Here is a 15,471-nt window from a genome sequence, read left to right as displayed (position 1 = left end):
CAGGCTGCTCTGCAATCCTCCCCACTGTCATCTCTCTCTGGTAAACGGGGCTTTGAATTCCCCCGCCTCCAGCAAGTAAGCACTGTGTTTGGATCGAGCGCCAGCCAATCACAGCCATTCAGTGATGTAAGTCACTGAATGGCTGTGAATAACCGAGCGTCGGCTGTGATTGGCTGGCGCTCGATCCAATCACAGCACTTACTTGCTGGAGGCGGGGGAATTCAAAGCCCCGTTTACCAGAGAGAGATAACAGCGGGGAGGATTATAGAGCAGTCTGACGCAGCGCCGAGGAGACCATAGTAGGGGACACAGGCGCCGGCTGCGAGGGGAGTATTGTGGGGGGGGGGGGGGGTTCACCTAGTGTGGCTAGGGCTTATTTTCCAGGGGAGAGCTATATTTCTTTTAGAAAACTTCTGATATGCCATAAGTTTCGGTTGGTGGGGCTTGGGTGCCGATACCCTAAACGATCATTAAAATGAAGGGACAGAAGCGCTCAGCTGAGTGTTGTGCTTATTCGGCTGCGATCAGCGAACACGTACGGACTCAGACTTTCTATTGAGCCCGTGCAAGGAGAGCTGAAAAGAGCCAATGGACACAGCAGTCGTAGGAGCGCTGCTTCCCCTTCATCTGAGCGATCATTGGAGACTCGGCACCAGATCCTCGCTGATCAAAACGTCTGATTTTGTCACTAATCACATGTCAGAAGTTTTATGAAAGTGGAGTTCCCCTTTAACTTGACGCTTCTACAGATTTGGTGGGTAGGAATTTTTTTTACCTTAATAAAAGTGTCGATCTCGGTTTTCCTGCGTTTTGCCAAAGCCTCAATTTCAACTTGACATATAGAGCAAACATACAGATGGTTCACGGCTGGGCCTCCCCCGAACCTGTAGGGAAGAGGATGAGAGATGCTTGCAATGGATCTAAACAACATATCTGGGTAGAAAAGGAGAATACAGCACTGGGCTGTACCATTAAAGGGGTTGTCTCGCGGCAGCAAGTGGGGGTATACACTTCTGTATGGCCATATTAATGCACTTTGTAATATACATCGTGCATTAAATATGAGCCATACAGAAGTTATTCACTTACCTGCTCCGTTGCTGGCGTCCCCATTGCCATGGCTCCGTCTAACTTCGGTGTCTTCTTGCTTTTTTAGACGCGCTTGCGCAGATCTATCTTCTCCATTCGGCTCGGCATCACCGGCATTTTGGCTCCGCCCCCTTGTACGCGTCATCGCGAAGCTCCGCCCCGTCACATGTGCCGATTCCAGCCAATCAGAGGCTGGAATCGGCACATGTGACGGGGGCGGAGCTTCGCGATGACGCGTACAAGGGGGCGGAGCCAAAATGCCGGTGATGCCGAGCCGAGCCGAATGGAGAAGATAGATCTGCGCAAGCGCGTCTAAAAAAAGCAAGAAGACACCGAAGTTAGACGGAGCCATGGCAACGGGGACGCCAGCAACGGAGCAGGTAAGTGAATAACTTCTGTATGGCTCATATTTAATGCACGATGTATATTACAAAGTGCATTAATATGGCCATACAGAAGTGTATAACCCCACTTGCTGCCGCGAGACAACCCCTTTAACATTATCAAGGGGGAGTTCAGATCCAAGTGGTGGACCCCTGCCGATCAACTATTGATTACCTTTCCCGAGGATGGGCCTTCAATAATGTAGCCCCAGAAACCCCAGCACTTAAGTGCCCCCCAGACATCACTGGAGGCAGCCACAGTTATATAATTTAAAGCGTACTCGAGTTGTCAACAAGTCTTCTAAAATACACCAGGTTCTCCTTACCTTCATTTGCTGCTGTTTGCACCCTGCTTCATGTCTATAAGCTCTGATTTTCAGGTGGTCTACCCATTTTTTTTGCTGTCTTGTTTTTAATCCACTTTAATGCAGAGGGCATGTAGCAAGTCTAGCATTCTGCCAGTAGTTCACTGTGCTGCACTTCCTTGCCCTGGTTTTCATGCTATATTGCAGTCTGGTCTAATTAGCATGGTGGCAGTAACTGAATGCACGCCCCTCTGCTCTCCCAAGACAATTCAGGCATCCCGAGACATTCTGGCCAAATGGTGAGTAAACCCACTATAATGTGTGCACACAAAGACACACCCAGGAGAAGCAGAGATTGTGGAGGTTGTTATCACACTGTCTGCAGATCTGTCAGCCTTTAAAAGTGCAAGGGAGCAACCTGTGAAAATAGCTCCTCCCTCCATTGCTAAGGGAATGCCCCCGTGTCCTTGGTACTACAGAAGCTATGTACCCTAAGACAATGAGTGGATTGCAGAAGAGCTGGAAGGGAAACCCCCTAGCAGCAGCCACATCAAACGTGATTTACAGGGGTAAAGCAACAACATTTTTAATGCAAGTATATTAAAGAAATTATGAGACTAAACAAGCTAGTAGTTGAGCAGAAGTTGCCTGAAAAGTTAGTGCCCCTTAAAAGGAAACCTGTGAGGTCATAAGAGCAGCATAAACTTAGTTTATGGGTTCATAGGACAGGGGCCACTGAGGTCGAGGGTGTTTTTTTTATACTCTCTTCCCCTTTTCCTTGCTGCCCACCTGGGGAGCCGGCGCTTGGTCTATGCATCAAACTCTGTGTGCACATGTACCTGCACTAAATGCAGAGATGAGTCCAATGCACGGACCATACAAGCTGTGGGGGGAGGGGAAACCTGTTAGGCCATGTGACCAAACTGACAGCCATTTTGAATGCCGCCATTTTGGATTGAACGCTAATTTTTCCAATGGGAAGGTCAGTGTGTGATGTATCAAACTGGCGGGGAATTTCACCAAAAAAACAATGCTGCCCTTCATTTTAACAGAACTTTATACGTTCTCCTGATAACCGTGATGTTTCTTCACTACAGGCAATGTGAATGATGGTGTTCTCTCAAGCAGAACGTGTTGAGATTGTCCTTATGTCAGGTGAATGAAGAACATGTGTCATCGCCGCAGATATCAATCAACGCCCCCCAACCAGACCTCCCGTTCCCCACAGTGCAGGGGCCAAATTTCTTTCGAAATTCCAAGAAACAGGTTCTGTCGCCGATAAACCAAAATCGGTTACTGAAGCATCAGCAGCCGCTGTTCTGGCCTCATTCAGCAAAAGTCCACAACATAGCACTCGTTGTCTGTCTCCAGAATGGGGGGATAGCTGTGCCTCCATACAGCGAATGTGGACTATGCATAAATGGGATCCTTACAAATTGCATACGCTGCAACACCTGACATAAGGACGATCTCAACACGTTCTGCTTGAGATAACGCCATCATTCACATTGCCTGTAATGAGAAGGAATAAAAGTTATGTTAAAATGTAGCCCACCATTGTTGCTCTGGTGAAAATTTCCGCCAGTTTGATATATCACACACCAATCTTCCCACTGGAAAAATTAACACGAATCCAAGATGGCGCTATTCAAAATGGCCGTCATGTTGGTGACATAGCCAAACACGCTTCTCTCTTTCCCCGCAGCTTGTATGCAAAACTCGATGACTATCTGCCAAACCATTTTCATTCTACAGTATCTGGGTGTTTCCACACTTTGGGGGGACACCCTGTAGATCCCACACAATATAATACTACACACATCACCGTACTGCGCCGGATTCTGACTAAAGTACAGTATAGAAGCTCCGGCCCCCAGCATGTAACGGATGGGTAGTAAAAAGCCCAATCCTTCTAGATTCCAGCCCCGATCTCACCTGTTGTACAAATACTCCCATACATTCTGTGGCAGGATCACCACTAGGTCGTCAATGTAATGGTACTTGTTAGGAGGAATGCCTGCAGGGGGACGAAAATCAGAGTCAGAAATTCTCCAGCAAGTCCCAATGAAGGGAACAATGAGAGCCTGAGGGGAAGCAACACTGCAGTATGGTACATGAAAGGACAACCTGTTTAGGGTGACTTTATACGGGACAACTATTATCTGAACAGGCGCATGAAATGGTCACTAAAGTGTACGAACGACTGCCGCTTATGCGTTTTTTCTCACTTCATGTTCAATTTCGCGGTCGCTGAACTAATTGTTGGGAGCGTTTACACGGGCCGAAATATCATTTGTTGGCTAGTTGGGGGAGGGAGGTTCTTTGGCGGGCGTGTAGTTGAAATTTCAACCTCTCCTCAAAGCATGCTCATTGGTTGGAGTCTACTAAAGGCACAAATATTTGTGCGCACTCATTGAGGGCATTCCAAGAGCCGCAGTATTTTTATTTTTCCATCGCCGGAGCTCTAGGAGGGCTTGTTTTTTTGCAGGATGAACTCGGATCTTCATTTCACTAATTTTTGGGAACAAACCCCATTTTGATTGATTTTTTTTCCGTTTTGTTTTCTCGAGGCAAGATTAACAAAATCTGCAATTCTATCATGCATTTTATTTGTATTTTTAATGGCGTTAACCGCAGAATATTAATCATATGTAAAATTAATTCTGCAGGCCGGTACGATTACGTCAATACCAAATTTATATAGGTTTTGGGGGTTTTTTTCAAACAAAAAAAAAAAAAAGATTTTTCTTTATCGCCGCATTCAAAAAGTCTCCTAACATTTAGCTGTTTTTCCCAATGTTGCTGTGTGAGGGCGTTTTATTTTTTTGCGGGAGGAGTTGTACTTTTTAATGGTACCATTTGTTGATTCATATGATGTTTTGATCGCGTTCTGTTTGTTTTTTTAAAGACAAGATATGGAGAAAATAGTAAGTTTTGAATTTTTTTTCCATGGCATGCACCGTGCACTTAAAAATAAAGTTTTTTCTCTGGGTCATTACTTAAGCAGAGATACCAGGTTGCCGATTTTTTTTTTACATAGTAAAAGGGGGAAAAGTGCGGTTTTGACTGTTTTTTTTGCCATTTATTTTACCGTGTTTCCCCGAAAGTAAGACAGTGTCTTACTATCTTTTTATCCCCAAAAGCCCCACTATGTCTTACTTTCGGGGTATGTCTTATATTGGAAAAAATAACACTTCTGTATGGCCATATTAATGCACTTTGTAATGTACATTGTGCATTAATTATGAGCCATACAGAAGTTATAAGAAGTTTTTCACTTACCTGTTCCGTTGCTGGCGTCCTCGTTTCCATGGAGCCGACTAATTATCGCCGTCTAATGGCCAAATTAGCCGCGCTTGCGCAGTCCGGGTCTTCTTCTTTTATGAATGGGATCGCTCGTGCAGGATGCCGGCTCCATGTAGCTCCACCCCGTCACGTGCCGATTCCAGCCAATCAGGAGGCTGGAATCGGCAATGGACCGCACAGAAGCCCTGCGGTCCACCGAGGGTGAAGATCCCGGCGGCCATCTTCACAAGGTAAGTAAGAAGTCACCGGAGCGCGGGGATTCAGGTAAGCACTCTCCGGTGTTCTTTTTTAACCCCTGCATCGGGGTTGTCTCGCGCCGAACGGGGAAGGGGGGTTGAAAAAAAAAGAAAAAACCCGTTTCGGCGCGGGACAACCCCTTTAAGATCAGAGGGGGACGGTGCGGACGTGGGCAGGAGGCGGCGCGCAGCTAGATGAGAGGGAGGCGGCAATACCCCCCCGTGTTTTCCCGAAAGTAAGACATATGTCTTACTTTCGGGGTACGGCTTACATTGGCCGACCCCCCTGAAACCCCCGATACGTCTTACAATCGGGGGTGTCTTACTATCGGGGAAACACGGTATTAGCTTTTTATTTTTGTCCCACTAGGAAACTTGAAGATCACCATGTTTTATCATCCTTATAATACACGGCAATACTTTCGTTGCATGGACCGCGGCATGTAAAAGGGTTAAACAGTGGGGATCTGAGGTTTCTCCGCTCCCCGCTGTTTGAGCAAGTGCCAGACTGTTATCCAACTCCCAAGCACCCGCTCCCCTTGGCACAGGAGAGACATGCCAGGCTCCTGACGCAGTGCCATAAAAAGGCGACTGCGTCAGAATATAGCCCGTTAAAGGGCAGTTGTTAAAGGGTTACATTCACTCCATCACATGACTATTTAGACAATAGTTGTCCTATGTAAAGCCACCCATAGGTGTTTGGAGATGGGCTCATGGTATAAAGACAGGGGCTTCATATTTTAGTGCATATACTATAAAGTCAAGGGCTACACGGCTGACACCCTCAAGGCTTCTACAGAAGTCCTCACTAGGCCACACAATACCACGGGGCAGTGAAGCAAGGCTCTACTGAACCATCATGTTGCAGCCACATTATAGCTATAATGGTCGTAAACCATTTCTAGGGTTTTGCCACGTTATAATGTTATCTCCTATTCACAGGACAGGGAATAACTATATGATCGGTGGGGTCTGAATCCTGGGACCCCCACTGATCCCTAGAACGTGGGCCCTGTCGCTCTCTGAGCGAGTGAAACCGAGTTCAAGCTCTTCGTCAATCTCCAGCACTGTCAAAGAAGTGACTGGAGCAGCAGCGCACCTGAGTGACAACCGCTACAGTCACTCAGGCCGGACGGACCCTTGTTCTCGGGATCAGTGGTGGTCCCGGTAGTCAAACACCCACCAACCAAAGTTCTTCCCTGTGCTGTAGATAGGGGTAACTTTATAATTTGGCACATCCCCTATAAGCAAATTTCATTGTGGCCCCTTTGAGTACAGCAACCTGACGATTCTGGCTCCTAGGCCAACACATTTTCTACCCTTGCCACAAACGTACCAATCATGACTGCCAACGCTGTCTACGGCCAATAGGTAATGCATAAGCCGCAGCCATACCCTGTATCCCATTGTCCTAGACCTACCTCCATGACCGCAGAGGAAGCTCTGGTTGGTTATTGGTCCTGGTTCTGCAAACGTGTTGAACTTGTTGAGCCATTCACGTGAGATATAGAACTGTAGGAGACCGGATTCCTTCAGGGCTGCCAGCGACACAACCTTCTGCCTTTCCCGCTCGGCTTCCTCGCTGCTCTTTCTGTGTACAGAAGAGTTGGATACATAGAAAGGTTCAGGAAAAGAGAAAGCAGACAGAAACCAAGCCATCACTCCAGCCTCACTGACCGAGTCTGCAGTTTGTATATACAGCGATATGTAGAAGCTGCAGAAGACAAAACGCTGCAAAATATTCAATTAAACCCAATGGAAAAAATGATTGTCAACCCAAAATACATACATTTTAGTGGAAAAAAAATCTCCCCCAAAAGATGTCCATAGCCTTTAAGTGCAGGAAGTGTTGTCACAGGGTAGTTCACAATTTAGAGGAGACTTTTTACAGTAGGAAATCAAAAGCCATCTGGGGATGACGCCATTTACCTGTAGTCGGCGTTACACTCACCTGTAGAATAAAACGTACGCCTCCGCATTCTGAACCACGGTCTCATGCACCTCTGTGACGTACTGGTCATCAAACTCGTACCACTGACCGTTAATCACATTCTGACAGTAGGATATGTAGTGACCACCTGGAACAGGAACAGCGGTCATGATTAAAAGGGAATATTGTAGGATTAAAGAGGACATCTCACCTCTCCCGACAGGTCTTGTATCCTCCATGAAGTAGCAATTCTTTCTTAGACCTCTGTGTTGTATCATTCCTCTGTTATTCCTCTTGGATAGTTATGAATTAATTGACAACTGGGTGTTACCATCCTCCTTGTCAAGGGGTGTGTCTCTACACAGTCAGCACTGATTGGACAATGTTCGATTGTAGGGACACACCCACAAATGGTAACACCCAGGTGTTAATTTAGTCATACATTTCCAGAAGGAACAGAGGAACAGCACAACGCTGAGCTCTAAGAAAAGATCCTCCGGATTTGTTATATCACAGGGAATACAAGTATTTACTAAAAGAGACATGTCCGGAGAGGTGAGCTGTGCCCTGCACATAGAGGATAGCGGATGAATGTCTTATCGTTGGGGATCCCCAGTGAGCATCCCGAGTTCCCCATGTGAATAGAGCAGCAGCACGTATGTGTAACCAGCAATCTATTCACTTCTATGGGAAGGAGGGAGATTGATACTTGACCCAAGTGGGGATTAAACATACAACCCTCAGGTCGTGAGCGAGAGCTTAGGACTGCATTTCTGCTGCCGTAACACTGGCCACACGAAAACAGCATAACCAACCAATCTGATTCATCCCCCCCATATAAGACAATTGCTGAGGGGCCGCAGAGGGGCGAGTACTTACTCCCTGCAGTGCCGTGATGACAGATAACAGCCAGCAGGTCATAGGTGGTGATATGGGACACACACTCCTTGGCCAGGAAAGGTCGCAGATTCAGACCCTCCAAGGGAAAAGAAACATGGCTGCTGATCTTGAATGAGTACATCACCTCGTGTCGGAATCGCTTCAAGTGTATACAGAGGATCTGAGGAAACGGAGAAAATGGTGAAATAAAGCGTACAGAAATGTCAGAAAACCGTAAAGAGAAGATATAAGAGAGCGCACCTCCGGCAGCCGAAGGACCTTACAATACTTCACGCCATTCCGTAGCCTGCAGAAAAGGAAATCAGATGGTGTTCAATAGAAGAGCGATCGAGAGAGACACACAGAAAAAGAGAGCGAGCAATACAGAGAGACACAGAAAGAGAGAGCAGGTGATAAAGAGGTACAGAGAGACAAACACAGAAAGAGACAGCGAGTGAGTGCAACAGAGAGAGACAGAAAAACAGAAAGAGAGTAAGTGAAAGAGGTACAGAGACAAACACAGAAAAAGAGACAGCGAGCAAGCTAGAAAGAGAGCAACAAACACAGAAAAAGACAGCGAGCAAGATAGAAAGAGAGCAACAAACACAGAAAAAGACAGCGAGCAAGATAGAAAGAGAGCAACAAACACAGAAAAAGAGAGAGCGAGCGCTACAGAGCGAGACACACCCAGAAAAAGAGAGAGCGAGCGCTACAGAGCGAGACACACCCAGAAAAAGAGAGAGCGAGCGCTACAGAGCGAGACACACCCAGAAAAAGAGAGAGCGAGCGCTACAGAGCGAGACATACCCAGAAAAAGAGAGAGCGAGCGCTACAGAGCGAGACATACACAGAAAAAGAGAGCGAGCGCGCGCTACAGAGCGAGACATGCACAGAAAAAGAGAGCGAGCGCGCGCTACAGAGCGAGACACACCCAGAAAAAGAGAGCGAGCGCGCGCTACAGAGCGAGACACACCCAGAAAAAGAGAGCGCGCGCGCTACAGAGCGAGACACACCCAGAAAAAGAGAGAGCGTGCGCGCTACAGAGCGAGACACACCCAGAAAAAGAGAGAGCGCGCGCGCTACAGAGCGAGACACACCCAGAAAAAGAGAGAGCGCGCGCTACAGAGCGAGACACACCCAGAAAAAGAGAGAGCGCGCGCTACAGAGCAAGACACACCCAGAAAGAGAGAGCGAGCGCTACAGAGCGAGACACACACAGAAAAAGAGAGTGAGCGACAGCGAGTGAGCAAAAAAAGAGCTACAGAGACCCACAGAAAAAGAGGCAGCAAGCGAGAGCAAGCTACACACACACACACACAGAAAAAGAAAGAAAATGACAGATACCAACAGATAACACAGCGTACATTAATAGGAAGCTCTTACTTTTTACAGCGTTCGCAGCTATACATGTTATCACCTAAAGAGAGAGAAGAGGTGGAATCACAATATAGTCTTAAAGTGTTGCTAAAATGCATTCAGCTTACCACACACCCCCCCCCCCCACACACACACACACACACACACACACGACACGACACATAAGGGGCTCCTATTACACCGGATGACTGTCGGGCGTTTTCGTGATTTCACACAGGACTGATGATAGTCAGTGGAGGCGAGCTGCGGATCTCTTCCGGGCGCCCGCCTCCATTCACAGGCAGCCATTCATAGAGTAACAGGCCGATCGTCATTTGATTCTTATGCCTGCACAAACTGAATGATGAGCGATAAGCAAACGAGTTATCGTTCAGCCGCTGCAAGTATTTACACTCAACGATTACTATTCAGATTCACGCGATCCAGTAAGGAAGTAAGCAATAATCATTTCATGTAAAAGGGCCTCAACATGACTGATGGGCAACGCCAGCAATAACGGGGTGCGATAAAATGTGCCAAAAACAGCAAATTATACCCAAAATGAGACATCCAGAAAAAAAAAAAAAAAAAAACACTGCCAAAATGAAAGTGAAATTATCGCTATTATGGACTAAAACCCAACTGGATGGAGAACATCGATTAGAAACACTTAGAAGGAAAGAGAAATCTTGATCGACAATAACGATGTGACCGTCGTCACTGGAGGCACACCACAGAATAAGGGACAAAAAGGACAACGGGGAACAGCAAGAGAGAGGATAAGTACAGAAGACCCCCACTGATCCCCAGAATGGGGGTCCGTGTCCCCCTCTCACTGTGGGCTGACTGCAGTGAGGAGACTGTATAGAGCAGAGGTTGCGCAGGCATGCGGTGCTGCTCTATTCATTTTCAATGGGGCGTTGGTCCTCTTATTTCCATCAGCCCCATTAAACTAAATAAAGCTGTACCACACATGTGCAACCTCTGATGCATTCAATCTGAGGTCACTGCGAGGGGGTGCAGTGCCAAGGCGGTGGCGACATGGGACCCCCGATCTCAGAATCGGTGGGGGTCTCAGCACTGACCTCAGATCTGGACACAATTTAAGCTGTATGGTCCCTCATATGCCCAGAGTCCATACAGCTTCCACTGACTTACCTTTTAGTTCATCAGCAGCAAAGAAAGCAGCAAGACAGTCCTCGAGGGTGACCACCGGACCCCAGAACCAACTTGGGATGCAGGAGACAACAAACCTGGGGAGCAGACATCCACAGATATGTGAATATACAAGAGAGATCCAATTACACTAAAGGGGCTGCTGATACAGGGAGGCGATACCTGCGGATATAGTCCATGAGGAAGGCCAGCCAGCCCTGGGTGTTGTAGTTGTCTCCACAGGCACCAGCTTTCACCACAGCACTTTGATGGATGGTGGAGTGAAGCTTTGCCAGGTCCTCCTTTCCTGGGATAGGGAGCGACAAGTCCTGAAAGGTCTCGATGGTGGTGGACACCTGGAAGATCAGGAAGGCAGTCGTGTTAAAGGGACGCGGCAGGTAAAACTGAACTAAAGCCGGCCTTACACAGTCCATAGACGTAGGCTGCTAACTATACAGCAACTGAAGGAACGATCGCCGGGTGGAGGTTCATTTCACAGATGCAGCCATATACACTTCAGTCCCTACTGGCCGTTACAGTAGCCTATACTGGCCGTACGTGTTCAGTGACGCCGGGTGTCCGTGAAAGACTGTTCACAAACAAATGACCGTTCATCTGACTATCGGTCAAACATTTGTGTCAGACTTCTTTTCAGACGATGAGTCACAGGACGACTGAAACAATTGTTCGTTTCGGTTGAAATCTTCCATTTTCATCGGCTTTAGTCTAAAGGCCCATTTACACGTAACGATTATCGCTCAAAATTTGTTCAAACGACCGAAAATTAGTCCTAATCGTTACATGTAAACGTGGGTATCGTGCAGTTTTCACTTGAGCCATGATTTTAAGGTGCTCTTAAAGTATCTCTCAATAGACCACAAGCAGTTATCTCCAAGGGAGCCAGAAGATTACATTGTATTCTGCCAACAGCCACAAAGAGAACGATGCGTGTGATCAGTGTGTGATCACATGCTGTGCTCTGCAAACAGCTCCTAGAGGCCCTTTTACATGCAAATGAAAATGATAACGTGTTAATGGCCCTTTATGCAAATAGATGGAAAAATCTTTTAATCTTTCATCGTTTGAAAGACTATCTTTGTGTGTAAATGGGCCTTACATTGTATAATCTCCAAATAAGCTTGATAACCAGCTTGACTTTATAGGACAGGTTTAAGGGCATCACATAAGGCCATATTTACACAGCAGATAATGTCGCGCGAGTTTTGGGTGTTGCAAGACGCACGGAAATACAATCCATTGTTTACACGGGCGATTTTTCTCCCACAGAGATGTGGAGAGACATAAAGATCTCAGAATGTGCTATTTTTTGGGGTGATCTCGCCCATTATTTCCTACAGGACCACAACTGTATCACATTTGCATGAATATATGATTTTCATGGCAGTGCGATGCGATTTTTTATTTTTACTACTTAAATAAGACACATTTTTACGCACGTGAAAAATCACATGTACCGAGGAAAAAACGGGTTGCATGTTAACCAGTGTGATATCGGTTCGAGTTTCTCAGACCGATATCATGCTTCTACCTGCGAATACAGCCTTCTAGAAGGTGCCAAATGTAAATTAAAGGGGTTGTCCAGGACTTTTGGCGTTTAGTCTATCTTCAGGAGAGGTCATCAATAGATGATCACAGCAGGAGTAAGCTGCACAGGGTCAGTATGCACAGTGCTGCAAGCAGATAGCGCTGTAAGTATTGCAGTGGTCTGACTTGGTACTGCATTGTATTCAGTGGGAACTGTGCCTGCAGTACCAAACTGGACCACTTGATTACAGAAAGCGCCATCTGCTTCCAGCGCGGTCCACACTAACAGCAGGCCCAGCAATCAGCATGGGGTGGACCCCTACTGATCAACTATTGAGGATGACCTATCCTGAGAAGAGGACGTCAATAAAAAGGGTCTCAGACGACCCTTTTAACACTAAAGAATATATTCTGCTATGGTGTTACATACCCTGTCACATGTCAGACACTGGACCAAGCTCAGAATGGACCCATCGAAGATATCAGAAATGACGCTGCGATACTTGATTTCCGAGCGGCGTTTCCCTCCACTCAGGACTTGCGCTGCGAATGAAGTATTGTGACACATTGATGACAGCTTTCCTGTTCCATCTCTAATAAACTAGGTCTAGTACATGGGGGTTGCCATGTAGACCTCGGCTTAGCGATCACTATTATTAAAGGAGTTTTCTGCCCTTCTCCGGATCCCCATCCATCAGCTGATCATCCGGTCCGGTCCAGTGGGTCAAACGTTGGCATCAGTGGACATGGGAGGAAGGGGGAGCAGTGGTTTCACTCCCATTGAAATCAATGGGAACATCGCGCTGCTACTCCACCTCCTGCCATTGTTATTGACATCCTGGGCAGGAAGTGGAGTAGCAGCGCTGCGCTCCCACTGATTCCAATGGGAGTGAAGCCACCACTCCCATTTCCTCCCCTGTCCGCTGATGACGTCAGACAATCAGCTGATGGATGGGGGTCTTGAGCACCGGACCCCAGTGCAACTATTGATGAGCTATGCGGAGGATCAGTCAAAAAAAGGGCAAAAAAACCCTTTTAACTTGGGTGAAATCACTGCTGAATGGGCGAGGATTATAGCAAGTGTATGGGGAAATCATTTCAAGGCACAGGAAGCACATGGGCAGCCTGAAACTATCTCATATTGAAGGGTTTATTAACGACCTCCTCTCCTCATTCTACAGATCTTAGTTTGCACTTACCTTTCTTTAATACGTAGGAGTGAGCGGTGCGTAAGGGGCTGGAGCGAGGGGGGCTGCTGGAGAGTTTAGAGTGCGAGTCAGGGGGGTGAGGACTGCAGGGTCGAGAGGAGCAGTGCATGTACGCCTCATTGTCAGGTTCTGGTGGGCAGGAAGAGAAAAAAGTCAATTAGAGGAGCTGACAGATTATGTGACCTTATCTTTGCATATGACCCTCATACAACACGAGTGCCATCTGACCGCGAGGGCTGTGCGGAGTATAAAAGACACTGCAGAAACTGATTGGCGGTGGCTTCATCATATCACTGCAGCAGACCACTGGACTATTGGTGTGGCACCTGGTGGTCATTATCACTTTTCAAATACCCTTTAGGGCTCATGTCCACGGGGAAAATATGATTTAGGATCCGCAGCGGATCTCCCGCATGCGGATCCGCATCCCATAGGGATGCATTGACCACCCGCGGGTACATAAATACCCGCGGATCGTCAATAAAAGTGATTTAAAAAAAAATGGAGCATGAAAAAATCTGGACCATGCTCCATTTTCATGCGGGTCTCCCGCGGGGACGGCTCCCGTGGGCTTCTATTGAAGCCTATGGAAGCCGTCCGGATCCGTGGGAGACCTAAAATAGGAATTGAAAGCATTTACTCACCCGCAGCGGGCCGCGAAGCTCTGCTCTTCCTCACGGCCGCATCTCCCTTGCTTCGGCTCGGCGGATGTGCCCGGCGCATGCGCGCGGCACGTCGACGACGTGCCGGCGACGTGCCGCCGGCGTCAGGAATTCATCCGCCGGCCGAAAATGAAGATCCGGCCGTGAGGAACAGCTGACCTTCCCCGCCCGCGCCGGATAGGTAAATGCTTTTAAATTGCTATTTTCGGCGCTCATGTCCGCGGGGCAGGAGGGACCCGCTGCAGATTCTCCATTGAGAATCTGCAGCGGATCTGATTTTCCCCGTGGACATGAGGCCTTAGGGTGCCTGTAAATGCCAACGCTGATCTGCAGTAACTGAATGTAGACTAATTGCTGGGCTGCACCTGACTTTCCACTTCCATATTGGCAACTAGCAATAGACTGCATGCCTTTACCACAGAGGAACCGTGGTAGAATAATCATCATTTTATAAAGCAGACATCTAGACCTGAAGATGTGGACATTATTAATTGCCTTACCCGGTATCATGGCGGTGTCCACATCTGCATCCTCATCCGCCTGCTCGGAGCTGGTCCTGCGGTGACAATATGACAATCTTCTCTCTTTCAGCTTTTCCTTCTCAGAGATGGACCTCCCCGCTTCTTCCCGGATCAACAGCTCCATCTCCGCCAATGAGCCCACCCCTCCTCCGCTATCCCCGTCGCCCATCTCTCCACCAGAATCACAGGACAGAAAGTCATCTTCTGTGGTCCCGCGCTCCACCTCCCGCTGATCCTCCCTCTCCTCCTCCTCCTCCCGTTCCTGGTTGTAAGTGGGTGTAGGTTCCTTAAGTTCTTCGTGTAGCTGATCCATAAGACAACGCAGGAATTCCTGGGTGTCCTGAGAACGCAGAAGAAATATACACCAAGTTTAACTTTTTTTTTTTTTTTTTAACAGGACCACCAAAATCCAACAAAACTTATAAAAGAAAAATGTTAGCACATTGTGGGACTCACCTGCTGCGCGTATCCTCGAAATAAGGGGTTAACCAGTTTGATTCCATGGGACAGGCTTGAGGGCACCACATAACTAGGCCTGAAGGGAAGGTGGCAGAGTAGAAGGAGAATTAAAGGAGCAAAAGTGACCCACTGTGCTGTACCCAGCATATAACACCCCCCTCCGGCCACGCACAGGGCATTAGTGTGACTCTACACCGGACAACCAGTGTCTGAATAGTCAGTCACTCAATAGGACATACAGAAGTGACAGATGTTCCAAGTGTGATTCTTCTCAGTAAGAGAAACCAAGTAATCTTGTAGATATGAGACCTTTTAATGGCTAACAAAAATACATGATGTTACAGCGAGCTTTCAGGGATATCGCCCCCTTCGTCAGGCTAATGAATGAAACTAGTTTGGATGGCACATAAGTAAAACGTACAGATGTAGACGGGAGG

At 47.5% G+C, this 15,471-nt stretch overlaps 1 protein-coding gene across 1 annotated transcript in view; it reads right to left on the bottom strand.

The window, feature by feature from the left end:
* The window catches only part of USP20 (ubiquitin specific peptidase 20), a 31,387-nt gene that overhangs the window by 4,890 nt on the left and 11,026 nt on the right, over positions 1 to 15,471 (bottom strand). Inside the window, exons 9-21 of the mRNA XM_066580499.1 lie at positions 15,032 to 15,110; positions 14,555 to 14,915; positions 13,384 to 13,521; positions 12,615 to 12,727; positions 10,823 to 10,995; positions 10,643 to 10,737; positions 9,512 to 9,545; positions 8,390 to 8,435; positions 8,129 to 8,309; positions 7,271 to 7,397; positions 6,741 to 6,910; positions 3,713 to 3,794; positions 776 to 884 (exon numbers count right to left, since the gene is read on the bottom strand). Coding sequence (XP_066436596.1) covers positions 776 to 884; positions 3,713 to 3,794; positions 6,741 to 6,910; positions 7,271 to 7,397; positions 8,129 to 8,309; positions 8,390 to 8,435; positions 9,512 to 9,545; positions 10,643 to 10,737; positions 10,823 to 10,995; positions 12,615 to 12,727; positions 13,384 to 13,521; positions 14,555 to 14,915; positions 15,032 to 15,110 — 1,708 coding nt within the window. The remainder of the gene's footprint in view (positions 1 to 775; positions 885 to 3,712; positions 3,795 to 6,740; positions 6,911 to 7,270; positions 7,398 to 8,128; positions 8,310 to 8,389; positions 8,436 to 9,511; positions 9,546 to 10,642; positions 10,738 to 10,822; positions 10,996 to 12,614; positions 12,728 to 13,383; positions 13,522 to 14,554; positions 14,916 to 15,031; positions 15,111 to 15,471) is intronic.

Source organism: Eleutherodactylus coqui, chromosome 10, assembly GCF_035609145.1.
Source record: "Eleutherodactylus coqui strain aEleCoq1 chromosome 10, aEleCoq1.hap1, whole genome shotgun sequence".
Lineage (NCBI taxonomy): Eukaryota > Metazoa > Chordata > Amphibia > Anura > Eleutherodactylidae > Eleutherodactylus > Eleutherodactylus coqui.
The sequence above is the reverse complement of the archived record's forward strand: the minus strand, read 5'-3'. Positions and strand labels throughout refer to the sequence as shown.